General features: G+C 42.1%; 2 protein-coding genes across 2 annotated transcripts in view; one reads left to right on the top strand and one right to left on the bottom strand.

The window, feature by feature from the left end:
* Positions 1-2034, top strand: part of LOC136426570 (PAS domain-containing serine/threonine-protein kinase-like) — a 28098-nt gene extending 26064 nt beyond the window's left edge. The window contains exon 21 of the mRNA XM_066415233.1: positions 1-2034. Coding sequence (XP_066271330.1) covers positions 1-122 — 122 coding nt within the window. The 3' untranslated portion in view covers positions 123-2034.
* Positions 2024-27541, bottom strand: LOC136427288 (matrilin-4-like). The gene is made up of 19 exons (XM_066416099.1): positions 27361-27541; positions 21392-21564; positions 20157-20307; positions 18887-19109; positions 17990-18103; positions 17526-17712; positions 16235-16385; positions 15203-15425; positions 13704-13832; positions 13315-13431; positions 11926-12039; positions 11271-11390; positions 10671-10763; positions 9534-9647; positions 6724-6893; positions 5560-5785; positions 3987-4163; positions 3423-3569; positions 2024-2435 (listed from the first exon to the last, which is right to left on the bottom strand). Exons 1-19 carry the CDS (start codon positions 27415-27417, stop codon positions 2296-2298), a joined length of 2826 nt encoding a protein of 941 aa, XP_066272196.1. The 5' UTR covers positions 27418-27541; the 3' UTR covers positions 2024-2295.
* Positions 27542-27930: the final 389 nt, after the last annotated feature.

The following is a 27930-nucleotide window of genomic DNA, read 5'->3' on the forward strand; positions in this document are numbered from 1 at the left end:
AGGAGGTCCATCCTGAGGAGGGTGTGGTTCCCCTGGGGAGTGACAGTGAGTCAGAAGTGGAGGAACTCCAGGAGCAGCTGCAGAGATGTCTGAGCGACAAGGGCATGAACAAGTCTATCTAATACGTTGATGAAGTTAGACATCCAGGTAATAAGATATGCAAGGTAGCGGTTACTCAAGCAACTGGATAGAATTTGGAAACGGACAGACGTTTCAGACAGCATCTGGTAACAAAAGACGGGATGATTTCTGAAACATCTGACCGTTTCCAAATCTTATGCAGTTGCTTGAGTAACTAGTGCCTTGCATATGTCTATCTTATGATGTTCACAGCTACCAGTATGTCAGAGACTTCAAAGACTGTAAAGTAGAAAGTTTTAAAGTAAAAGACAGTGTATGGTGACGTCTTTGTGCCTTTAGAGTTATAATGAGTAATGTATGGCATGAATGACCATCTGATACCTGACTGACAGGCCTGATGATATATTCCACTACGATCAGCACTTCAACAGAACATATCGTATAAGAACTTTGTATTTATAGCGATGATATCCCAATCTATATATAGTTTCCAAATGTTGTGTCGGAAAAGATATCGAAACGGATGAAATTCAACGTCGACGAAACATCCAACAGATGAATTCTATTGTAACTACAAGTTAGACTGTTAAACATTGCAACTAAGGTACAGGTACTATGCTGGTAAATTCATCAGCATGGTACCTTTTGGTACAAATGTACCTAGTACGTACATATTACGTTCTGAGACAGTGCTACTACGATTGCAACTACCGGTATGTCAGAGTCCTGAAAGATTGTGAAACTTTGTAACTTCTATTTCTATAGTATCCAATTTTTTAAAGTAAAGTAAAAATGTATGAAGGTGACATCTTTGTGCCTTAAGAGTTATCTAATATATAGCTAGTACATAATTTAGAATCTTCAAGGTGGCTTGGATTGCCATAATTTAAATAATTGAGACTAATAGAAGTGGCATCCTGATTCGAGAACCCTTCTCAGTATTACTACAACAGTTTATGATAGCCGTTAATTTATTTTTCATTTTTCTTGTATACATGTAAATCAAATGTCGTGTGTGGTTTGGATACTAATTTGAACTGAAAGGCTTCTATATGTGAGAATGAAAAATCACAAAAGCTGAGTAGCCATACTCATGAAATGCCTTACTAATAGATAGAATACAGAATCAAAGTGTGAATTACTGTAATTTATAAGTTGTTTTGTGGAGTTCCGTCCTTAGGTTTGATTTGAATTGTTTTGTCTTTATTTGGTGATGCCATGAGTTGCAAAATTTGACTTGTCATTGATTTCGTTGTTATGATTTTAAGATGTGTTTTAGTGTGTGACCAACATTACATACTAGTAGATATTATGACAAGTACAAATACTGTTTTTTTGTGACTGTGTGTTAACTTTGCTTGTTATGACTGAAGTCTGAAACGTCTGTTTCCATGGCCAGTATCAAATTATGTCACAGTTGATAAGCTGTCATTTATGAAGCTGTCAGCTGGCACAATTATACTTAACTAACGTTACTGTCATCTAGATCATATGCAACTCTATCGGTCATTTTTATATAAAGATTTGAGGGTAAAAGAAGTAATCAAACCCCTAACAATGGGACCAACTGTACACAGTTTAGAACCTATACTACAATTCTAAGTGTTATCGAAATTCAACAAGACCATTCCTCAGTTATTTGTATTTTGGGGTGCTTTTCACTTTTGTTGATCTCTAATTTAAGTGTATCTTTCATTTTCTATGATACCGGGTTAAGATTGCGATTTTAATCACCTATCTAATGTATCTATTGAACTATAAGATACTTGCTAACAACACTCTACGTAAAAAGAGTAGCCTATACTGGCTTCATTTCTTATATTTTGCCCATACTAAAGTACGGGTTAAATATATCGTTTGCTGCTAGAATATTTTGTAAATGCCATTTTAGTATTTACATTATCTGTATATGCCTTCACATGAAAAACAACACGCTACACTGTGCCTTCTCAAGACTGAGTTCTTTATTTCTTCAATTAGTAAAATAATCTGGTGTACAATTTACATTCCCTGACTTATACAACATAGACAGGGGAAGTCAATGTGAATAATGTAAACTACTAACAATTTCTATGATATGAAAAATGACACAGAAAGTTGATTTTCAATTGAATATGACCAAGGTAATATCTCGAGATTTTGTGTTTATTCTGTTAACATTACAAGTTGTAGGGTGTCATGTTAGATCACGTATGAAATAGTATCGTGGACGAGCTAGGCACTGCCGTTGGCCTTGCGCTTGGTCAGCTGCTTCATCTTGAAGGTGAACGTCATGGCTGCCACGAAGACGACGCCCACGGTGACGGCCACAACAGCCAGCAGACCCTGGCTGCTCACCATAGCATGGACCTCAGCTGAAGGAAACACATACAGAAAACATTTGCCTCAGCCAATGGGAGCACTACATTTCAAAATGCGAGCGCCTGATTGGCCAATTGAGTTAACCAATTTACAGCTGGGGGAAATACACACAGAAAACATTTAGCTCTTGAAAACGATTTTTTTGCATTATTTAGCCACTGCTGTCACCTCCAATACCATATATGGTGTTGGAAGTGACAGCCAATGGAGGCAATACATTACAAAGTGTGAGCGCCTGATTGGCCAATTAAGTTAACCAATTTACATTTCTGGCTCAGGTGCCCTCCTATCTATGCAAATGTCGTATGGGACTGCCTTTGACTGTACTCTCAAAACATTTTGTATTTCATTATCAACATGCAGGAGCACCTTGTGGCCCATCTGTTTTCATCAAATGAAAGTCTGCTAGCAACACATAGTGCAGTGCATAGTCCAGTGCTACAAATGTAGTGACCTTGCCTCTGGACTAAGAAGTCATGAGTTCGATCCCCGGCTGTTGTTGCTCACCCAACATGCAAACTACTAGTACTAATATTAGAAGTGCAGACCTTAGGAATGGTCTACTGCTCATTGTACTTGTGAAAAAGAGCTAGTGGATCTCCTTGGTACAATGAAACAGAGCATTTGTCCTCTCTGTTACGACCAATGGAAGCGTATCTCAGCTGTTCGTTGAATTCATTTTAGCTTGACTGCTTCGAGATAACTTTCACACATCCTAACTTTCCTACAACGCACAGAACATCTTTATTGAGAAAGTGGTTTGAGATCACTTTCACACATCCTAGTATCTTTCCTACAACGCACAGAGCATCTCTATTGAGAAAGTGGTTTGAGATCACTTTCACACATCCTAGTATATTTCCTACAACGCACAGAGCATTTTTATTGAGAAAGTGGTTTGAGATCACTTTCACACAGAATTATCTTTCCTACAACGCAAAGAACATGTTTAGTAAGGGCGTTGTCCCTCCTAACGTTACCTTGGCGACGGAGGGTGATGGGCGTGTCGGCGCTCCTCCTGACCCGGTTGACCTCGCGTGCGCCGGTCTGGGAGTAGCAGGTGGAGAGGGCCTGCTGCACACAGGTCTGGTACTGAAGCACCGGCAACTCACACTGGTCGTTCGCTCCTGGAGGGCAAAGGGTCATAAATGAAGTTGAAATTGAGTACAACTCTATGACTATGTTATGCTAAGCTCACAATTAAGAAAAAGGGTCAACGCTTGGTGGTTTAAAGACTTTTTTCACTATTGGGCGTGACCCCTATAAGTGGAACATCATTCGGCTACTGGGCTATTTTTTTATCACGGCCGGGGCCCGGGATTTCTTTAACTCTGGGTTAAAATCAACTCGGGACCCCGCAACAAATAGACACCGTAAGGTAATCGTGAGAACATTGAGAGGTACTATATTCTACATGTCTCCTATACGTAAGATTTGAGAATCATTATATCCTGTAAAGACTATGTGTCCAACTGGGAATTACTCATCTATGAAACCAATAATATCCTTGATGAAACTTAGTAAACTAGCTGTTGCCACAGTACCTTCACAGACAGAGGCAGTCAGTTGGGCCATCTGGGCGTCCAGCGCGTCGAAGTCTGCCACGGTGTTGACGTACTGTGCGGTACTGGCGATAGCGGCCAACTCGGACTGGTCTACATTGCCTCCAACACCGATGGCGTGCATGGTGATACCGGTGTTCTGGGCCGCGGTGGATGGTGCTAAACAAGAACGTTCACTGGTTAGATCAAATAAAGGATGCAAAAATCAAGCCGATTTTGACAAAAACGTCCCTGTAGTTCCAGAGCGAGCTACTAGGGGGACCAAACCTACACCACTTTTTTCTTACATCACAAGCTATCTGCCACAAAAAAAACAAGACCATAGCATGTCCAGGTCAAAAAACTAAATCTCTGCTGCAGTACCAAGGTCACATACAAGGGGGGCCAAATTTGACCTTGACTTTCTGCTTCCCAACACATACCAAATATCATCATAATCCATCCAGAGGTTCTTGAGTTATGCTGACTACAATAGTCCGGAAATATAAGCAAAGTTACTAAGTTAGAATGTTCAGCGGTTAAATCAAAGGGAACCCTTTATCAACACAACAAAAGTACAGCGACTTTCGTACATCTATACATACAATCAAGTGGATACAAATGAATTAGCATATACAAATGATGATGCAAAAAGGAAGCTGAAGTGACGGAAAAATTAGTGAAATGAAATATTAGAGGCTGGATGACCTATCAAATGGTGGAAAGTCTTTATTTCATTGTCTGAAATGCATGTATTTCAGCATTCAATATTATTAAACGCCATGACGATGCCGTGACCACAGCTTCTCAAGTTAATATGTTGTTTACATCCACAGTCACTCCACCATAGCAAAATCAAAAACATAACCTTCTTAGCGATGGTACAAAACGTAATAAGTCCCTTGCCAGGATACTTGCCGTTGCGTTCAATCTGCTAGTAAGTCTAAGTTTCGACAGGAGCTTCTCGTGTATATAAATCAGTACATTTGACTAGATGTAGAATGTACATACTTTTATGTAGTTTGTATGTCTTACACTTATGTGTGTATGTTTTATGTACAGGAAGATTAGCTGCTTACAAATCTTTGTGTTAGCTAATGTACTTCAGGTCTCATTCATGAGTTTTTTGCCCCATAGGCTTGCATGTTATAATACGTGTTTTACATGAGCGCGTTTGTAATGAAGCTATAGGAAATGCACCAAGGTCATTCAGTCTATGTTGAGCACATTTACTCTAGATCATGTGAAAAAATTGCCAACTCCTTGTAGGTATTCAATTCCTTCTTATGGCAATTACAAACGGCACTTAGCTACACCCCCCCCCCCCCCCCCGACACTTTCCCTGTAAGCACACGGCCTCATCACCCAACATGCCGAACTTTACCTGCTGATTTCTTCAATTACAAACAAGCTGTCATCATTTTGACGCTTGAGATCAGCTGGGATGGCTAAAAGTGAATTTCCCACCGATATAAACACACGTTCATGCATCCGTTCATTTTTTGGGTACGGACTCTTTTAGACTGCACACTCGGAGTAACACATGAATGAGACCTTAATAAAGTATTCAGTATACCTGCCACGTCGTCGCTAGATTGCCCGTCAGTCACCACGATGGCGATTTTGGCCACATTCGGTCTCCACTGGCTGTTGTCCTTCATGTAGGTGATGGCTGATCCAGTCAGCGTGCCGCCTCCCATGTACACGATGTTGTCGATGGCGTTGAGAACAGCGGTCTTGGTGAAGTGGGCATTCAGGGAGAACTCTTCTTGTACGGTGGAGCTGTACTGAATCACGCCAACCTGAAGACAAAGGACGTTTCAATTGAGATAATGATAAAGTTTATAATTAGTGGGCAAATTCGTCTTCCACTACCTCAAAAGAAGAAGTCTAACTCGACCAAACTAGCACCACGTACATTTCAGAATGTAGCACACCATTAGATGTAGCCCTTAATATCATTGTATTTTTCATCAGTATTTGTGTTGTTTGTCCTTGCAATTAGCCAACGGGCATGTATTTGCAATAGACTTTGAATTATATTATAATATCCGTCGTCTCATGGAATTAAGTCGAGATATACATGTAGGGAGTTGTTGCATACCGACATCCCATAGCGAAGTTATCAATATTAATGTTATCAGTTGACAAACACCGTATTTTCAGCTACTAAAACTAAAATTGTCGATGGAATCCACATCCTCAAGCCATTAATGGGTTCGTAACGACGTAATGAAACCGTGCAAACATCGTAGCTAACCGTATAACGCGTAAAATCTGTAGAGATAAGTTTTAGCGGTACCCTCCTCCCCCATTTGCCTGCACGACCACGTGTATCATGATTCTTTTACATTACTCAGGCGATAGTATCTTTGTAGTACGAGTGCATTTGTCCGCCTGTCATCATACGAGCTTTACTCTAAGTACAACTCGTATGAATTCCGTAAAATTCGTTTGGATAAGCCCTCCTCTCACTCACTGGATCCGCGGCACGTTGGCGGTGTCGCTGTGGCCAATTGCATTGACAAAGCACTCAACTAATTTCATCGACAAAAAACTTTTTCAGCTTTGTGTGTTTTGTTGTCTTTTTGGTCATACTTGTACGTTTTGAATGATATTCCAATTATAAAGTCAAGGGTAACACAAATACAGTTTAGGACGCAGCAACGCCGCCAGCGTGCCGCGAGTCCAGTGAGAGGGGGGGCTTTAGGCACCACTGATTGTGACTCCATGTCCCTACCTTTGTGTCGGCTGCACCAATGGTGAACTGCGTAACAACGTTCTTCATGAAGGTCTTGACTTTCTCGAACTCTGGGGCTGTGACGCTGCCGGATCCATCGACGACGAACACCAGATCTACCGGGGCCTGGCAGCTACCAAGAGCCACGGGAGGGTTCACAACCACGGGCGCTGTAGACACACACGGCAGGAGACGTTTAAAGGCACCCATAGCATTTTATGAGGCTTGAAAACTGGAAATATTCTAGTTGCTGTAATCTTTATGACATTGACATTTAATGTCACCGTTTATACCACATTTGCCTACGTATTTCTTATCAAAAGTGCTCAAAACTGGCACAAAAATAAGCGACATGGTGATCCTTTAGTTTCACGCGCCTATAGTGTGAATAGACCGATACCATAGCCCCGCCCATCTCCGTCAAGACGTAGAAATGCAAAATTAAAAGATAGAAATGCAAATATTTGACGGACATGCAGTCACTCTCTCATTGGTCGAAACGCTGATTATGATGGACAGTCAGGATCATGGTTTGGATATTCTATTAGTTCTCACCACACAACGACATCGTATCTTTGCTACTTTAATGTCGATATGTAACGGTATAGTGTTATTGAAACTTACTATGTGTAGGAATGACTAGAAATGAAATTTTTTATTCAAGTTTTAAGCCTCATAAAATGCTCTGAATGCCTTTAAGTCAATTCGGAAACTTTCTTTACCTATTACCATTTAAAAGTACCTATTACCAGCTATGTGAGGTCGTGTGGCGTAACGGCAGGGTTTTCGGCCCAGAACCCATCGGTCCGGGTTCGAATTCCCTGACTCTTGTGCCCTTGGGAAAAGGGCACTTTACATGACTTTCCTCACTCCACCCAAGTGTAAAAATAGGTTAATATGCGTGTGGGTCACGACACCAGCAAAAGCTGCCTGTGTCTCACGTGTATTCAACGTTAATGTTATAATGAAAACAAAATTTAAAGAAAAAGCAGCTAAGAAAAGGCCATTAAATAGTTATACATTTAAGTACCAGACTTATCAACTTAGGATGGATGTGTTCAAAATTTCGTACTTTCCTAGATCTAGCGTAGAGGAACTCGTTACAGTATTGTAGAGGCATCCTCATTAGATAGCTTTAAATAATGCATGCAGTTACATATGCGAAGGTTAGGTGTGACAGGTCGTTCAGTGTGATATAACCAGTTGCTGCGGCCGCGCTGCGTGCCTGCGAAGCTGGTGTGTTAAGCCCCTGTCACACTTGTGCGTATATACAAGCCCGCATGAGTTGCGTATTAACATGGTTTTGGTTTAGGTTAACTTTGCAGCCGAAGAAGTAATTTCTTTGGTTTGATGACAATAAACTAGACTGCTTAAAAATGGGTCAAAGTAGAAAACAACTTCCTCTTCGCAATATTTACTTAACCCTATCCAGACTGGGGGGGGGGGGGGGGCTAAAAGTGCCCGCGCCAACTTTGACATCGTATTACTGCCGAACGATGTATGCTAGGACAACCAAACTTGGTGACTTTTCCAAAAATTTTGTTGGCAACAATTTTATAATAATGGTTTAAGTTTATCATTTTTTCATGTTGCCATGGCAACGGGTTTCTGACTGGCATTTTATGCAAAAATCATTAATATTTTGAAAACAATGATATTTCTCGGGTTTTCTTGCACAACTACACTAGTTTTCCTTCATGTATAACATAACATGTAATTAGATGTAACTTTCCTGATTTAATATTCATAATTTATGCTAATTTGATGACGTAATCAGCTAAAATCCAAGATGGCGGACTATATCACTATTTCAGGTATCAGCAGGCTTTTTCGCCCTTAAAATCGTCAATACCTGACATTTTCTTTATCAGAAACATTTAGATTAGCGTTTTTAGTCCATTTTCAGCGTCATTTGGGGTCATAAGTGGAAAAAAAGTATTTCTAAAAATTTTAAAATGGCCGATCCAAGATGGCGGATCCCAAGGGATCGCTAACAACACATCACGCCATTCTATGACGTCATTTTGACGTCAACGTACCTACCATTGACGTTGTATGTCTTTGCATACCTTAAAATGAATAATACAAACCGTTTTGTTTAATTCCTTTAGATATTACGGGAATTCCCTATTTAGCCAATAAAATCACATCGATGACGTCATAATTACGTCATATTACGTCATAACGTCACCAAAATTACAGGAATTATAAAACTTGACGTGAATATCACTCCCTACAAATTTGGTGATGATACATCATACCGTTCGGAAATTATGAGGGGGGGCCGAATCAGCCCCCCTCCCCCCCCCCGAGTCCCAGATATACCAAAAAAGCCCAGTCTGGATAGGGTTAAATAAAAAAAAAGATGTTACTGTGGAACTCAAGCGCACTCATGCGCACAAGTGTGACAGGGCCCTTACGCCGAAGGGGGTTATACCGGTTATTTAGATGCAGATACAGATTCTTAATGGTGCAGATACAGATTGTTCTGATATTTGACGTATGCAGACCTTGACCTATTATACAGTCGACAAGCTTCGGCGCATCATGCGCTAGAAGGTCGCCAAAATTTGATAATCACCAGAGACTCGAGCGTATTTTTCACCTGAAAGTAGCATTTAACTCAGAGACTCGTCGACTGATCGATTTTCGTGCTGTCCGAGATGGTTTTACCACTCAAGAATTCAATTTGTGACGCCAAGACTCAGTGTGCGAATGATCAAATATGGGATCTAAATTTCCAGACTTTTCTCAGATCCCGAACCATGTTCGACCATGTTCGAAGTGAGGTAAACCGAAAAAAAACTTACTGCAGACGCCACAGAAAGCGTGACAAGCGGCCTGTACATAGTCCACGGTGCATGACTCCACAGTGGGCCAACCAGGGTTAGCTCCGCAGAGGGTGCTGGAATCTGCGCACACGTCTGTAAAAGAAAACAGGATACGTCATCAACAATAATGCAAAACTTAACTTTACTGCATTCATACATAACACTTCCCAAATGAGATATGATACTGTAATTCTTGATTTGTTAACTGTAAGTTGATTTTAGCTGATTTAACTGTCACTAGTCAACAGCTAAAATTTCATCATCGCTAATATTTGACCACTAATATTTGAGACAGTAATGTTTGTTCGAACGGTTAAAAATACAGTGACCTACTCCATTTTCCCCAAACCGCGTTATTTTCCTGACGCTATATTTAAGTGATTTACAGTAGTTCTGATAATTTTGCATTCCTGCTGGACTGCTTGAAATTATTTGCTTTCGTCTTAGATTATTCCCATTTTTGTTATCATCATTGTTATCCTATACCAAAACAATTCCTTAGTGCGTCTCATTTCAAACACTTAACAAGGTTGGAAACTTTATTATCTTACATTCATTTTTAGAACACAATACAACAAAAGAGAGAGAATGGTTTTGCAAAAAAAATCAGTCTACAGCTTACAGTGTATTCCCATTTTATCCTCTACTCAAACACACGGAACGTAGAGTGATCTTGGCTATACTAGGGTCACATTTCCAATCCGGGGCCCGGCCGGGCAGTCTTTGGGAACGAAAAATTTGATATAAAAGACAACAAAAACACAAAACGTACCCAAAATTATTTAAGAGCATAGCTGGTGCAAATTTATTGATATGCACTTTAATTTTTCGTTTCCGTAAACAGCCCGACCGGGCCCCGGTTAGGTGACCCTAGCATTAGTTCCTGTCACCTTGGATCTTCGTTGAAGAAGGTAGAACCTTGGACTAAAGGTGAGATGACACTCAAGCTACACATATGTACATGTGAAAGTACTAGAGATCTTTTGAACCAAAGTACGGACGTAAAATACGACATTTCTCCTTTACGTTTATGTGTTTCAGAATTTGTTGACACTTTCCTATAATTATACACTAGTAATATTATGTATGATATGATATCTGGAGTTGAGACATTACCTGAGCAGGTAGGTCCATCCCAGCCGTCCCGACAGACGCAGGTACATGTGCCTTGGTCAACAACGCCGCCATTCGCACACGACAGGGAACAGACTAGAAAAAATATCAGAAGACGGTGTCATCATTTCTTCATGATTATGCGGAAACGGAATGAAAAAACATATTACCAATATTTGCATTCGTCGTTCATACCTTACCTATTCTGATAAGAGTATGGATTTTTCTATTGAGTATTCACACAAACGTAGACCAAATGTTCGCTCAAACGTAGACCAAATGTTCGCACAAACGTAGACCGAATGTTCGCACAAACGTAGACCAAATGTTCACACAAACATAAACCAAATCTTAACAGAAACGTTAACCGAATCTAGCGTAGACCAACTCTTCACATCATACAAACGTAGACCACAACCTCACACAAACAGACACCAAATGTTCGTACAAACATAGACCAAATCTATTGACAACCGTTATCTGTTTAAACGTTAGTTATAACATCAGAAAAGTGTCATTTATGAGTTCGTTTATTCTACTGTCTTCTATGTGTTCAACATGCAAAACGGCACGATGGCTAAGAGAATGAATACTAGTAAGTACCTTCACATGTAGGTCCAGTCCATGATCCAACACAAACACAGTCGCAGGTATCCTCACCAAAGAGGTTCGGGTCGTTACCACGGCTACCACCGTTCTTACACTCAGGGTTTGTGGGGCAGCCTGAAAGGTAAAAACAAATTATTTAGTTCTTTTCCTTGTATAACACTAGTGGCATATCCTATAATGATTTGGTCCCAATTGAACCGGTGCCCTGCCGGGCCCCGAAGTCACGAATTTATCCCGGTGGACTGTCGGGTACCGGTGGGCTACCTCCCGGTGGTCGAACGATTACGGCGTCTATTTGTTATCGGGTCCCGCGATGATTTTAAGGCCGGGTTAAAATGATTCGGGGTCCCGGTCAATCTGAGTTTTTCATGAATAAATCAAGACTCAAACAAACAAACAAACAAGCTAAAAGAACATTCATCTGTTGCAGATATCTGTTGGCCAATTTGAGTTTTTTATGAATAAAGTAAGGCTCAAACAAACAAACAAACCAGCAAACAAACATAACATTCATTCCTCAGATGCAGAGATCATTTGAGTTCTGTTGGCCGATTCGAGATTTTCATTAGGCTGAAACAAACAAAAAAATAAGCAAACAAACAAACAGAACATTTGTTCATCAGATGTAAAGATAAAAAAACATACGTACTGCATGTTCCGCAGAACTCAGGGCAGGCGGTGAGCACATAGCTCTCTGAGCACAGACTGACATCCGGCCATCCGGGACTGTTACCGCACAGGCTGACGGTGTTCTGACAAGATGCTGCACGTGGAATAAAGATTGTTATCAACGTGAGAGAGATGTCTGATTACGTCTGTTAGTTAAAATCCTCTCACACCATTATTGATGTATAGGGCGGTGCCTATCTCCGTTTCATAGCCCTGGGCCACACTGTAGCAGGGGGCTAGTCCACTGATAGTGAAGTGTGTTTAACTTCCATACTGTTTCACAAGTATGTACCATTTTTATAAAGTCTTTGGTATGACTCAATGTGCCTCTTGTCCAGAGATGTCCTACCTGGGGCTTGAACCCCAGTCCTTCTGATCCAAGTAATTGGAACCAGATGTGGTGAGAGACAAAGGCGCAGGCCACTACACCACAGGGATACCCCCGATTACGTCTGTATGATCTGAGAATGTTCGGCTTCTAAGTAACACCTTCCACTATAGAAGCTGCGATCTCTGAGCCACCAAACATTTGACAGATATCGCTCCAACAAACTCCATTGACAAAGTCAAAACACGATTTTGTACATTCTGAGTGTTTTGGTTGTCTTTCAAATCATGTTTTCGCATCGTGCATCATATTCCAATTATAGAGTCAAGGGTCACACAAATGCTGTTTTGGTCTCTCGATGGTTGCTTAGTGATCGCCGTCTAGTGGAAAGAAGACCTGATCTAACCGAGATCATTACTTGCAAGTTTCACTTTTTTAAATAATAATAATGATAACCTTATTTGCAAGTTCTTGTCCGAGGGCTAATTGCAACATGAAACAATGCATAGCAAGGGTATATTGTACAGATAGTGCGAGTTAATTAATGGCCCTCAACCTTTATAATTTATGTACGGAAAGAACAAAAATGGAGACGGAATAAGACGCCTTGCACTGAAACACAAGATGCCAGTAGAACAGTCTCCTGGCTCCCGGGGATCGAATCCGGGCCCGCCAGCCCACAGACCGCACTCACTAGGCTAAAAGGTCCGGACCAGTTAGACTGGTTAGTTAGTGGCGCGTGAACCCCACTGTTAGGTAAGTTACAATAGTTCTTCTAAAAAAATCAGTAAGCTGTGACCCATGATGATTTGATCGCTGATGGAAGTTTCACTTTTGTACATCGACGAAACGACGAACATTTACAGAATAAAGATAATATTCTTACACAACCAAGTGATTTATTCAACCGATGTTTCGGTAACCATCTGTCACCTTCTTCAAGACAATTCTGACTGGTTCACATTGCAATGCAGCACAGGTGTCGCTGCTAATAGATGCGTTCCCAAACGCAAAGTATTTACATATAACATTTGCACTTACGTGATTCGCAGTGCGGTCCCTCCCATCCCGGTAGACAGTTGCAGGTGTAGCCGTTCTGGCCGGGCTGGTTCACACAGGCGCCGCCGTTCTGGCACTGGTGGTTCACGCAGTAGTTCACTGGAAGGCAAGAAAAGTCTCTTAGTCAGTAAGGTTGCAATTGGTTTAACTTGTGGCGTCGTGTGGCGTAACGGTGAGAAGATTCGGCCGTCAAACAAGGGAAGTAGTTGTAGAAGTCATTTCTTTGGTTCAATAACTTGGTTGCTTAACGGTGGGTCAAAGTAGAAAACAACTTCTTCCCCGCAAACTTAACTTAAACCAAAAAAAAATGTTAATATGCAGCTCTACGCACTTGAATATACGTACAAGAGTGAAAGCTCTTAGGCACTCACCTATTTGGCATTGAGGGCCCACGAATCCCGTCGGACAGCGGCATTGGTACGCTTGACCGCCGTTGATGCTGACGCACTGGCCGCCGTTCTGGCACGGGTTGCTCACACAAGGGTTGGGGGTCTGGGCAACTGTGGCGAGGAGGAGAAACAGATTCGTGAGTTTAGTCAGGGACATCTCTATCACATCTTCGTATAACTCATGCCACTGTCACATATAGCAGACCATGGTCCCCCGACCTTCTCCAGACCATAGTCGACTACTGGTTGACTACTGGTCGTTGACTACGTTTGCGCAAGCCGACTATGAAATTTGACAAATCAAAGTCGGGAAAGTCACATTCTTCTTGGATGCGTGGTGTGGAGCAAATCAAAGTCGTGGTAAGGTCCTCAACGTGTGACAAGGGCCTTCGTGTGTAGTTCAACAGAATAGTCTGCCACATAGAAGCAATATGAAATGGGAAATGTAAAATAGCTGTTTGAATTCTGCGTTTCCTACATGAGTTCTGATAATCATAGCAGTTGGACACATGGTGATTTGTATGTACGACAGCAAGAGGAATAAAAGAAGACATCTATCCCAGGGCTTTACAACAATCCCTTAACAGAGACGGAGGGCGCCACAGACTTTCTGCAACGTATGATCCACTGCTCACCGAGTCACGTGTTCTATCTACATAACGTGACGTCCCAAAGACAGTGTATTGCTCATTCCTTGATAAGGACTAGAATTAATCAGTCGAAAATTTGGGCAAGTCCAAATACTTGTGTTGGAAATTGTAGTTTAAATTTGATACAGAATTACTTCTACGAAAAATAGTCGCCAGTTTAATTTCGGACTGACCTCCCATATCTCAGCAACCTTACATCTAGATGTATAATATCGTAAACTACAGGTTAAAAGGTATAATATCGTAAACTATAGGTAAAAAGGATGTAAGAAATACGTAACAGACATCGATGACCCAAAATTCTCCAGTTCTCTGAATTCTGGCTCCAGTCTCAGAATTCTGGCTTCAGTTACAGAATTCTGGGAAATTCTCCAGTAATCAGAATTCTGAAAAATTCAATTCAACCCCAGTTCATAATTCTGAAAAATTCTAGCCCCAGTTCATAATTCTGAAAAATTCTAGCTCCAGTTCCCAGAATTCTGCCGAATTGGGCTAATCCCCAGGGGGGTCATCGATGGCAGTTACGTATTTCTTACATCATTTTTACCTATAATAAACGATATTAGCCCAGGCCATATAGATGTAAGGTTGCTGACATATTAATTTATAGAATATAAACTGGAATTCAGAAATTAAACTGAAGGCTGTTTAACACAGACGAACTTCCAAGTGACAGCCACACTAATCTCCAAGCAGATCTACACGGGGCGCGAAAATTGTATATGATAGCCAGAGAAGATCCAGTCAGCCAGATAAGCTCCAGCCAGCCCCGTAGTAGTTGAATTCAGTCACCCGTGTAGATCTGCTTGGAGATTAAGCCACACTACTAACCTACGCAGACAGTTTGAGCAATCTGCGCTATCTCCGCCTGCAGGGAGTTGAAGTCGGTCAACTCAATGACGTTGTTCTGGTTGTTGGCGGCGATGTCTAGAAGCTCGGCGGAATCGTAGTTGCCTACACCGATGGCGTACACCTCCACTCCGTTACCGGCCAGGTTCTGGGCGGCCGCCGTGACGGAATCACCTGACTTGCCGTCTGTGACCACAATCATCACCTGCGAAAGGAAGGTATATATTTGTATAATTTTTATTCATATCTTTGTATAATTTTTTTCATATCTTTGTATAATTTTCATTTTATCTTTTTTAATTTCTTTCGCATCTTTGTTCAACTTCTTTTGATTTGATATTGTAGCGCTGATATAAGTTTGATGTAAGGGATGGGCTCTGCCTTTCAATACCGTGCCATATAGGGTCCGCCTTTTTACCGGAATACACCGGAATACACCGGAATACCCATAAAGGAGGGTGAAATCTACCGGAATACACTATGTTTTGATGATCACATTTTAACATCGTATGTTGCTGTAATTTGACCTGAAATAATGTATTAATGGCACAGGGGTCAAGAAATCAATAGAACTTACTTATGGCGATTGGCAATGGTGACCCGGCCAGGCGCCATGTATGTTTTCAGAATTTGCTGATGTTTGTTTAGCGGGGTCACAGTGAGAAATACAAAAAAAGAGAGGTGAAATTTCGGAAATATTCAATGAGTTAACATCGCAGGTTCCCGTTTATTCCGGTAAAAAGGCTGACCGTGCCATAGACACAGCGGATAACAACCCACTGACCCTACGGCCTCAAAACGGCAGGCTATGGGACTGTTGCGTCACGTTCTGTGCCCTGTCACATACTGTGCCCAGGCACGGTTTGTGACAGTGCCCGCGTGTCACAAACCGTGCCTGGGACAAAAGCACGTTTTGTGACACGCGGACACCGTCACGAATCGTGCCCAATCGAGCACAGTTCGTGACACACAGTGTGTCTTATCCCATACTGTGCTACATGCAACGTTTCCTACTTTAGGAACATTTCCGCCTCTCCAAGCTGCGTTCAAGCGGGCGAACTCCAGGGCGGACCCGGTTGAGGTGCCGCCTCCCTGGTACACGATGTTGTCGATGGCGGCCAGGGTAGATGGCTTGTCGGCATTGTCACCGAGGTTGAACTCCAAGCTGTAAAGATGACATCCGTGAATAATTTCATCAGGTTGGAATGACTGAATAGAAAACTGCATTGTAAAGCTCCCCTCTCACTGGACCCGCGGCACACTGGCGGCGTCGATGCGGCCGATCGATGACAAAGCACTCGACAAAAAACAAACCCTTTTAAGCTTTGTGTGTTTTGTTGTCTTTTTGGACATACTTGAACGTTTTGAATGATATTCCCATTGTAAAGTCAAGGGTAACACAAACAAAGTTTAGGACGCATCGACGCCGCCAGCGTGCCGCGGGTCCAGTGAGAGGGGGGCTAGCTTCACTGCACTGTGAACCAGTCAGTATTGCCCTGATGAATACTGACAGACAGTCATCAAAACGTCGGCTCATGTAAATACTTGGTTGAGAATAAAAGATACATTCTATTCTATAAAGATGACAATTGAAAACTCAGAAATCAGTGCCAGCCATTCTTTGATAACTTGCAATGTACAGTCAAAATTGCCCATGAAGACCACTCAGGGGACCGAATAAATCTGATCAATGATAAATCTTTATAGTGATAAAATCTAGTCAACGGTAACTGTGAGACCCCGGTTCAATCCTGGGACAGGACATCTCGGTTACGCGTGTTTTGAAAGGGATGTAAAATGCGAGGTCCCGTCTTTCCATTCACTTAAAGGGCTAGCAACCCCTACCTGTAAAATGTTCCCTGCTACTAAATAAAACAGCAAGGAACCATGCAGCCTTATGTACAAACTTATCTATCCGAGTCAAATCTCTCAGCAACAAAGCTTCAAGAATCTACCCTGATCATCTGGCCCAAGGTTTGAGGTCTTGATGACTTCAACTGACTGTTGCTTATATATCATTCATGAGCTAGCCTTTTTGGCACAAACAGCCATTATGTAGATATAAGAAGTAACCTGATAGCTTCCCAGACCTTTGCGGTCTTTCCACGAGATGAGCTTGTGCCATTCCTCTGATTGACTGAAAGCTGTTTGGTGGTGACGTGACCTATACATGTACTTGAATTGGCCGGGGTGAATAGGTGAGTGCCCTGCTAAGGAGGGTGCCCTATGTGCCACACGGCACTACAAGGGTCTGAACGAACTGCCGCAGATGAATTTTCATTCTAAGACCAGAGAAGGATCTCACCTGTTGGAATCGGAGTACTGCACCACACCGACCTGGGTGGCCGTGGGGCTGATGTCGAAAGCGTTGACCACGTTCTTAGTAAACTGTTTCATCTTGTCGAAGTTGGCGTCGGTTACGCTACCGGATCCGTCCAGAACGAAGAACAGGTCAAGCGGTGCGTCACACACGGGAGCAGGTGTTGTTGGCCCTGATGAAAAATAAAACATACTTCGTAATTTGAAATAATGCTTGTTATCTAAGTTATTTTTGTTCTATATCAATTTGTAGTTTGTGTAATGTTTTTGAGTCTAAGATGAGTCTAAATCTAGCCCGAATACTATATTTATGAAAAACAAAGTTGAGCATCAGGGAGAAAAAACAATATATTTCATCCATCCGTACGGGTGAAATATAATAAGCTTAGGAATCAAGGAGCTCTGTCGTTTCAGCTATCATTATCAGGGAACCTTGCGTTTGACACTCACTGAATTCGCAGTTGGTTCCGGTGAACCCAGGCGCGCACTGGCAGTCGTAGCGGTTGTCCCCGTTGATACACTGGCCTCCGTTCTGACAGGGCTGGGACTGGCACTCGTCTATGTCTGGAGAATAAGACAAGGAGACTCAGTCATTTTCGTGAGTCTAAGTGTACGTTTGCACCATTCGTGCATCTAGTAATCTCCAAGCAGATGTGGAAAAGCTGAATCGAAACACGTTGATGAAAGTTTAAGACATCCAGGTAGTAAGATACGCCAAAAATAATTACTCAAGCAACTGGATAAAGGTTGGAAACAGTCAGACGTTTCAGACAGCATCCACTGTCTTTCGTCAGTGACTAACGATAGGACTGAGAACACCAAGTTTTATATGGTTTTTTAAAACCTGGTGTTCTCAGTCCTATCGTTAGTCACTGACGAAAGAAAGTGGATGCTGTCTGAGACGTCTGACTGTTTCAAAAACTTTATTCAGTTGCTTGAGTAATTATTTTTGGCTGAATCGTAACGTTTCTCAGGGCCACGTATCAGCTTCTTCAAATACACACATTACCGTTTGTCAACTAACTTGACATGTAGTACAACTATAGCCTGAGTGTATGATTGGTGAAGGTTGAGCAACCAACAAATCAAGACCACAGCATGTCCAGGTCAAAAGATTCATAAAAAGGAAGTTCTGTTGCAGTACCAAGGTCACATACCAGGGAGCCCAAAATCGACTTTGACCTTTGTCTTTTTAACACCTACCCACATACCAAATATCAAAACACAAACACACTCACATGCACACAGACACACAGACACCAAAACAGTACCTCCATTTTGCATGGATATAAAAATGCATCAGATTGAGGTAAACTAGCGTTATACTTCACAGCGGAAGGTTTTTACCTATGCAAACTTGTGCAGCAATCTGGTCAATGGCAGCCGTCAGGGCGTTGTAATCTGTCAACTCGATCACATTGTTGTTGTTGCCATTGGCGATCAGTTGCAGCTCTGGCAAGTCGTAGTTGCCCACACCGATGGCGTACACGGCGACTCCTTGTGCAGCCAGAGCCTGGGCCGGAGCGGTGACGTCATCTGTGGACTTACCGTCCGTCACTACAATCGCCACCTGAAGCAACGCACGGAAGTCGGTTAGGCCCAAAAATGGAAGCTAGGTGAACGTTGAGATTGTTAGACATAAATCATGCAAATGAGAGTCTCATTTACATGATTTATGAGGAAATGCTAAAATAGCCTTCTTTGTTTATGCTTCGGTCCCATTTCCAAAGCGGGGCCCAGCCGGGCAGCTTGTGGGAACGGAAATATGATATGAAAGACGACAAAAGACACAAAACCTTTAAAAATTACCCATAACCATATATTGTGTATTTTCTTGATATGCTTTTTTCATTTCTAGTTTTCACAAACAGCCCGGCCGGGTCCAGGATTGGAAACGGGACCAAAGCATAAGACGTTCATACTTTGAGCAAATTGTGTTATTTTGTTACCGAAGATGGCCAACTGACATAATCTATACAAATGAGGACCTTATTTACATAGCCATTGAGAAACATTATGATATGTCACTCGAAGAGGTTATAGCTCGTTATGCTGTCAATGTCAAAATGATTGTTATGTCTTGTGTTTGTCAGGAGGGCTTGCCCTTTGTAATAGCCACATGCAAGTTGGGCAGCCCTGGCTGTGCATGTTGAGTAGCCAAACCAATGAATAGATAAATTAGAGTTCCACGACCCCATACCTTCGCCGACTGGTGTTAGCCTTTTCGAGTGGCATATTACAATTTTTTTCAGCTATTATGCAAATAAGGACCTCATTTGTATGGATAATGCCAGATGATCATCTTTTCTACCCAAATTTTGATGGCAAGTTGTTCAAAGTATGATATTCCGCTGCAGAATTATAGCAAGCCACCAGGGGGGCCAAAATCTAATCATTTTGAGGTCTCAAGAAGACCTACCCACATATCAAGTATGATGACAATCAATCCAGGCATTCTTGAGTTATACCGTTTACATGCGGACACAGGCACACAGGCGCGCACACACACACACACACACACACACACACACACACACACACACACACACACACACACACACGAAAGCTGTACAAAACATAACCTTCTCGGCGAAGGTAATGATTAAATTACACGTACTTTAGGCACAGGGTTTCCCCTCCAGTTTGCCTGGTTATTTACGAACGTAAGTGCATCTCCAGTAGTCGTGCCACCGCCCTGGTACACGATGTTGTTCACGGCAGCTATTGTGGACGGCTTATCGGCATGGGCACCCAGATTAAACTCCATACTGGATGTGGAGGAGAGAGGGAAAACTTGCAATCTCATTGCCATTGTTACTATCACAAGCAAGGAGAAGTCACTAAAGCCCCTGTCACACTTGTGCGTATATACAAGTCCGCATGAGTTGCGCATTAACATGTTTTTGGTTTAGGTTAAATTGGCAGCCAAATAAGTGATTTTGTAGGTTCGATCACTAGACTGCACAACCGTGGGTCAAAGTAGAAAAACAACTTTTCCCCGCAAAACTTACTTGAACAACAACAAAAAAATGTTAACCTAAACGAAAAACATATTAATACGCAACTCATGCGGGCTTGTATATACGCACAAATGTGACAGGGACTTTAACCTTAACTTTAGAATGGGAATATCATGCAAAGCGTATGAGTACTACTAAAAATACAACAAAACACAGAAAGCGTAGAAAGATTCGTGTTTTTTTTGTCAATGAAATTCGTTGAGTGCTTTGTCAATTCAACCGGCCGCAGCGACGCCGCCAGCGTGCCGCTGGTCCAGTGAGAGGGGGGCTTGATTAGATACCCGCTTAAATGAAAACTCTTTCTCACGCCTGGCTGTCATAATACTGTACCGTCTCACCTACTCTCCAAGCAGAAGAGGGGTTCCGGCAGGTTTTTGACGTGTTTTTAGGCGTTTTTGTCGGGCTTTCTACCTTGTTCCATCACACCCCACCTCTGCAGGCGGTCGCACTGATCAATGCCTAATAAATCTAATCACTTCAACCTATTACAAGCCGTTATAAGTAGGTGCGAAGTGTGCCCGGCCAGGCGCGGAATTCCCTCCCCCCGCACCACAGAACTTCCGGCCCAGGCCCAGTCTAACCGTGCAAGGACATAATCCTTGCCTTGGTCTTACGGTCGTGGCATAGTGTTCATGCCATGTTCTTACGCTTCTCGTACCCTTTGGCTAACTGCACTTTCGTATGAAAACGAGAGCTCAACGTGCAGCCAAAGACATCTGCTGGGGTTTGATGGAACAAAAAAAAATGACAAAGGAGAAAGCCCGACAAAAACGCCTAAAAACACGTCAAAAACCTGTCGGAACCCCTCCTCTGCTTGGAGAGTAAGTCTCACCTGTTGGAGTCGGAGTACTGCACCACACCGACCTGGGTGGCGTCCGGTCCGATGTCAAAGGCATTGACGACGTTCTCAGCAAACTGCAGAGTTTTGGCGAAGTCGGCGTCGCCTACACTACCGGATCCGTCCAGAACCAGCATGAGGTCCAGTTTGGCACTGCATACCTGCCCCTGTAGAGTCACAACAGAGGTCAAGTTACTAGTAGGTACCCATTTCTTAGTCTCTGGGCATGTCCCTTTGGTGTAGGTGTCTGCGCTTCTGTCACTTACCACATCTGGTTCAAATTATGAGGAGCCAGAAGGCCCGGGGTTCAAGCCCTGTAGAGTCACAACAGAGGTCAAGTTACTAGTAGGTACCCATTTCTTAGTCTCTACCAGGCTGACTGGGCATGTCCCTGTGGTGTAGTGGTCTGCGCTTCTGTCACTTATCTGGTTCAAATTATGAGGAGCCAGAAAGCCCGGAATTTTGCAGAATTCTTGGACACTCTGACAGTATTTGGGCAAACTGTAAATTATATAGAATGAAAGATGTTTGCATTTCAGCTATTGGTATTCTGTATCATGAGGTAACGTCATCCATATCAGATAATGTTTTTGACTTTAAAAAAATTCTTATTTAGTTTTCCGGATGTAGATTTATAGTGTCGCCTGTTCAAGAGTGATTTTCCTTTACATAACAAAATTAGCGACTTTCGCAAGGCCTTCTACAACAATGCATACAACTAAACAAGTGGATGAAGTAATTCTAGTGACGCTAGATGTCAACTGAAACATCCAGAAGTAATCTCCGATTCTGACCCAGTTGTAGAGACTTATTTGTCAGTAAATATTGTTCATCTGGATGTCTAACCTTCGTCAACAAAACACATGGACACAAATTAATTAACTTACACACAAGTATGTGAATTAGTAAAAATGTTGAATTTACCGTATCTTATAGTCTACTCGCTCTAGGATCTAAACATTCCTAATAAAAATACGCAAAAATACACAGCCCGCTACAGTACTGTAAGAAAACGCCAGGTGAACCATTTTCGAACTTCACCTCCATTTCCACAACCGCTACACACCCACCAAAGATCATTAGGATACGTCCAACGTTTCCCAAGTTATGCTCTTAACATACATTCAGACCCACCCATGGCTGGCGCAACTGATAACATAACCTTTTCGGCGAAGGAAATAACGTACAGATCATTGCAAAACGAAGACGTGTTTCTTGTTGCCATTTAATTCATATCGATTTATTGCTTTCTTTCTCTCCGTATTTGTGTTCATCGGACAGTTACCTTTGCCTAAGTTACGTAGAAATCAAACGACCAAGCCGCTTTTTCTGAGTACAGCCACGTTAAGTTTCATCATCCCCAAATTCCACCAAAGTGGCCAGGTATTTGCAAGTCATTCATCAACAAAGCAAGAGATACGGCCGGTATGTTTGTTGTTTGCGTGATTTTTGTGTCGTGACCGAAAAGGGGGCACAGATCAAACCTGATGCAGTCGCAAGTTTTCGTCGTTAAGATGCAGCTTTGTCTTCAAATCTTCTCCCAGAACATCAATGCCTTTATCACAATGTCATAAACATATTTTTTTTTAAATTACTACATCCAATAATGGTTCCAGGCTAGCTCTGTACCATTGTGTCATGAAATAAGGACAATTCTGTTGCATGTTACTAGTGCGGACGAACTGTAAAAAACTGATGCATCGGGAGTTTTGTGGGTGAGAGAACACATGGCATGACACGTGTCTCCAATTTCGTCTGTGTTTCTACCATATCGGTTGAGTCCAACTCTTTGCGACCTCGCCGCGACCTGAGTTTTGATTTGCATAATCCTTGTATAATTATAAAAATTAAACTGAAATTAGAATTTCACATTTGGAATATCATGCTAAATGTAGAAATGTATAATTATGAAAATAAAAATGAAATTAAAATTTCATAATTTGAATATCATGCTAAATGTAGAAGTATGATAAAAGAAACACAAGGTGCAAATTAAAAGGTTTTGCATTTTATCTATCAGATTCGTTGAGCGCTCTGTCAAATTTTAGGTCGCAGCGAGGTGGCCACGCGCCCTAGTCGAAAATTGGTGAAAGTCCATGACAACCTAAACACGTCTGACGTTAGTTCGCGCCAACATTTACCCCCTAGGCCCTCCTCTCTTTGATATCATCAAAAGACAAACACAAACCCAACTCATGGTGCCTGGTAATGCAAGCAGTGCAGGGTCATTCACATCCACTTATCGATCTTTTAGGCCACACTGCCTTCATCATGGCCACATCAAGTTTTCAAGAATAAAGTGTTTGCAGCCATAGTGCAAATTTGCAAGCCGCAAAATATATGCCGTTAATTGAAAAGGAAACATCGGAAAAGTGTCTTAAAGAGCAAAGTCTGTCAAAGTCAAAGAAAAAAGATTTTTTGATATACCGTGTTTCACATGTGTGTTCAGTATTTTCTTCATTTTGCTGACCATTTTAGATGTCATAACAAAGACAACTTTTTTGTCACCCACCCTTTTTGTCCGCACGCTCGCATCACATTTGGGGTGCCCAGTGGATGACATCCATATATTCAGTTCAGTACGGCCTTACTTGGATTTGATTTCTTAAAGGCATGCACCCAGAGCATTTTATGAGGTTTGAAAACTGGAAATATTCTAGTTGCTGTAATTTGTATGAAATTGACATGTAATGCCACTGTTTACCACATTTGCGTACGGATTTCATATCAAAAGTGCTCAAAAGCGGCTCAAAAATAAGCTACATGGTTATACTTAAGTTTCACGTGCCTAGTGTAAATAGACCGATACCATAGCCCCGTCAAAACGTACAAATGTAAAATTAAAACATAGAAATGCAAATATTTGACGGACATGCAGTCACTCTCTCAGTGGTCGAATCGCTAGTTGTGATGGACAGTCACGATCAGTCTACTATGGCTGGAATTTTCTATCAGTTCTCACTACACAACGACATCTTGTCTTTGCTCCTTCAATATCGATATGTAATGGTATAGTGTTATTTAAACTTACTATGTGTAGGAATGACTAGAAATCTGTGTTTTTTTTTCAAGTTTTAAGCCTCATAAAATGCTCTGGATGCCTTTAAGCGTGTTGCTAGATTTTTGACACTTCCCAAACTGACACGAGTGGATCTTCATATCTGTTCAAAGGTCTGAAATTGCCACGTAAACATTGCGTAACTTTCGTCAGACAAACATGTTTAGTCAGATGTTGATGTTGTGGTGACAACAGAGGTCGTTGTATAAGACTATTCTATTCAATCGTATAAAACACCATTGGGGTTACATGAATCCGCCACTTTGAAAACAGTAGGTTTGAGAGATCTCTGGTGCAGAACCCCCCCCCCCCCCCCCCCCCCAGGTATGCACAGTTTACTGGGAGGGGGGGGGGCGTTGGGTTCGAGATTTGTTTTAACGAATCTTTTCAAGGTGGCGGAATTATGTATCCTTTTGGTGTAATTATATTAGTAGATACTACATGTAGTGGTGAATCAAATGATTACTGCTTCATCTTTCTTACTGTCCCACCATCCCTCACATTAAGAACACTTTCTACTATCAAAATCAAGGAACCCAGATATATTAACGTTATTGATGAAGTTGGTAAATTCGTGTTCCTAGCTCTGCCTCAAAAAAAAGATGACTATCAAAACTATGTATATTTCAGAATGTCGTATACTGTGGGAACTGGTTCTCAATATCATTATATCTATTATCATATCTATATTACATTGTGCTTCCCGTCAGAAATATATTTGCAATAAACTTATCATTATCATTCCTATCCTTCCCGTACATTTTGAAATCCATCGTTGTAGTTCAACAGGTCTTTATTTCTCTCCTGATATATCAGGCGTTCGTATTTCTTATCTATATTCCTTTCTCCGTCACTGTGTAACGCAGGGGCCAAATGTCATACTCAACGGATCGTCACGTGGTTACAACGTCCACTCAACAGAGAACTTTGTTCTCTTGCGGCGTGTTTATCTAACAGCTCCTGTGTTTGGTGCAGAGCACTGATTTAATCAACCTGATAAAACCCAGTTGTTGACATCCAAACAGTACTTCGCATTTAAGGAATGGATGTAATGGACTTTTTACAGAGTGACATCTCTCATCATTACGATTGCTATCTTAAATCATTCTTATTGTATTTAGGATATTTAGAATTATGTAGTCTGTTTGGATGATTAGGTAGGGAATGCATTCTTTCCTGATGACTTCGTTGATTTAATTACTAGAAGATTGTTGTGACTCATCTGACGTAGTTGGCCTACGGATTAGTAATACTGTGAGGATACTACGCCGGCTATAGGGAGAATATTTTCCAGGAGAGTTTGGCCACCAAAGGGTTACATTTGTAGGCGCTCCCTGGTGGAACTTTTAATCTTACCGTGGACTGACTCTACAGGCCAATTATTCCCTTTTTGCCGAATTCTACGATCCGTACCGCCGTAGGAAGGCCTGTTGGAGGCTAGTCTGACCCATTCGTTGATAGACGTAACTTTGTAGCCTCTACCAGGATCCACAGGAAAAATAGTAGAAATTGGCCAAATAGACAAATATTCCCCTAGGTCGCAAACTGTACTCCCTGGCTAGCTAACTCCTCTGGTGTATATATCGTGATGTCTAATTGGCAAATTTCTACTATTTTTCTGGCGACCTGTGGAGCCTGGTAGAGGCTAGTAACTTTGCACCACGCCTTAACGTCTACGTCACTTCTTGCCCCCCCCCCCCCTTTCCGCCCCACCCACGCACTTGTCGTACATACGTACTGCTGAAGTCATGGCGACTGCAGTGAACCCTGTTCAGTATACATTGCTGATTGCACAAGTGCATTTAGCATGGGCGCCATAGTAGGTAGTTTGTAGTAGGGTATAGTTTAAGGGCCAATTAGGATGGCACCCAGGTTTAAGTGAATTAAGCCCCCCCCCCCTCTCGCTGGCGGCGTCGCTGCGTCCTCAACTGGATTTGTGTTACCCTTGACTTTATAATGGGAATATCAGTCAAAATGTACAAGTATAACCAAAAAGACAACAAAACACACAAAGCTTAAAAAGATTCGTTTTTTTGTGGACGAAATTCGTTGAGTGCTTTGTCAATTTGATCGGCCGCAGCGACGCCGTCAGCGTGCCACGTGTCCAGTGAGAGGGGGGCTTTAGTTTGAGAAATTAGGTGACCTCTGCCTAAGTATATTTCTATCTGATCGAGGTCTAAGTTACTGCAAGTTTGTCTTGTAAATTCTATTCTTAAAATCATACCATAGAAAGGTAATGAAAATAGAGTTTGATAACGTCTTGCTACCAACCGAAAAGTATATTCAACCACACTTGAACTTTGTAGGTTGAAAAATTAGATGATCTTACCCCATATGACGTATAAATCTACCTCAGGCTTATCAGATCATGGTCTCCTACCTATGTTACAGTGGAATGTCCTTGTAAGATCCAACGCAACGGAAAATAAAAAAGAAAACTTTTCTGGGTTAACGGCCGCATTATGTTTCACTACTACTATCTCATTTCTACTTTGCAACAACGCCACATTGTTTTCCTTGTCCAATGCGTTACGTTAAGATGTCTTCGTTGTCGTAGGTTAAAAATCGATGGCGTTTGTTTGATTTGTTAGCCCTGAAAAATCAAGCAAACTTTCCGATCGAATACGCTTAAATCTGATGTAATCTATCAAACATCGTTATCACAGAAAGGCGTAACATCTACTAACATAACACCACCAGGAGACATAATTCCGCCACCCTGAAAAGATACGACCATAAACAGATCTCCAAACCAAGGTCCCACAGTATAACACACTCAAATATGTCTAAACTGTGCATGCATGAAGGGCACTACACTAGAACTCTCTCAAACCCGTTGGTTTTCAAGTTGTCGGATTTATGTACCTGGCGGATTAATGTTAATAGCGGTTAGATGTAAGCTTACCTGCTGGGCGGCAGCGGTTGAGAGAAGAGCCAAAAGCGCGAACACCGTCAGAGTCATGGCGGACCGTTCTTCTAGTCGGCCCCGAGTCACACTAGCTGTGATCTTTTCCCCTCCGTTTATTCAAGTTGCATTGTTGTCAAATAGACCAAAAGATATCCAGTGTACGCCTTGGGCCATAGGTTTCTGATTCTGCACGTGAACATACCAGTGAAGCGGTCCAGACGCGGAGGGTTATTTGTCAAAGATCACAGGGGTTATCTCCACTAGCGGGTCGACTCGAGTATGTCCAACTTTGCCGAGGGGAAAAGACCAAAGTCCCTCTACAGTTACAGTAGTTACACAGCTATGGCGCAGATACTTCTGACCCTAGCCTTTGCCAGACTAGCCTGGAAACCATACCATCGGGGGCTCCCCGATATCTCTACGGCGCTGGGAATGATGCACGCCCGCCCAGACAGCTTAGTCCGCTCGGGGTGTGTTTACGGCCTTGGATTAAATTAGTTTGTCGGCGGCGGAACTCTAGATCTATGGCAGCTAAAGTAGACAGGCTGACAGAAACGGCTCAATAAA

The sequence above is a fragment of the Branchiostoma lanceolatum genome, chromosome 2 (assembly GCF_035083965.1).
Source record: "Branchiostoma lanceolatum isolate klBraLanc5 chromosome 2, klBraLanc5.hap2, whole genome shotgun sequence".
NCBI lineage: Eukaryota > Metazoa > Chordata > Leptocardii > Amphioxiformes > Branchiostomatidae > Branchiostoma > Branchiostoma lanceolatum.

What these genes read in the sequence shown, in the direction of transcription:
- LOC136427288 (XM_066416099.1), bottom strand. Translation starts at nt 27,417, where the DNA reads ATGACTCTGACGGTGTTCGCGCTTTTGGCTCTTCTCTCAACCGCTGCC. An exon ending in GGGACCGCACTGCGAATCAC is followed by an intron (nt 12,040 to 13,314) that starts GTAAGTGCAAAT and finishes TTCCACGTGCAG; the next exon opens with CATCTTGTCAGAACACCGTC. An exon ending in CATCACCCTCCGTCGCCAAG is followed by an intron (nt 2,436 to 3,422) that starts GTAACGTTAGGA and finishes TGTTTCCTTCAG; the next exon opens with CTGAGGTCCATGCTATGGTG.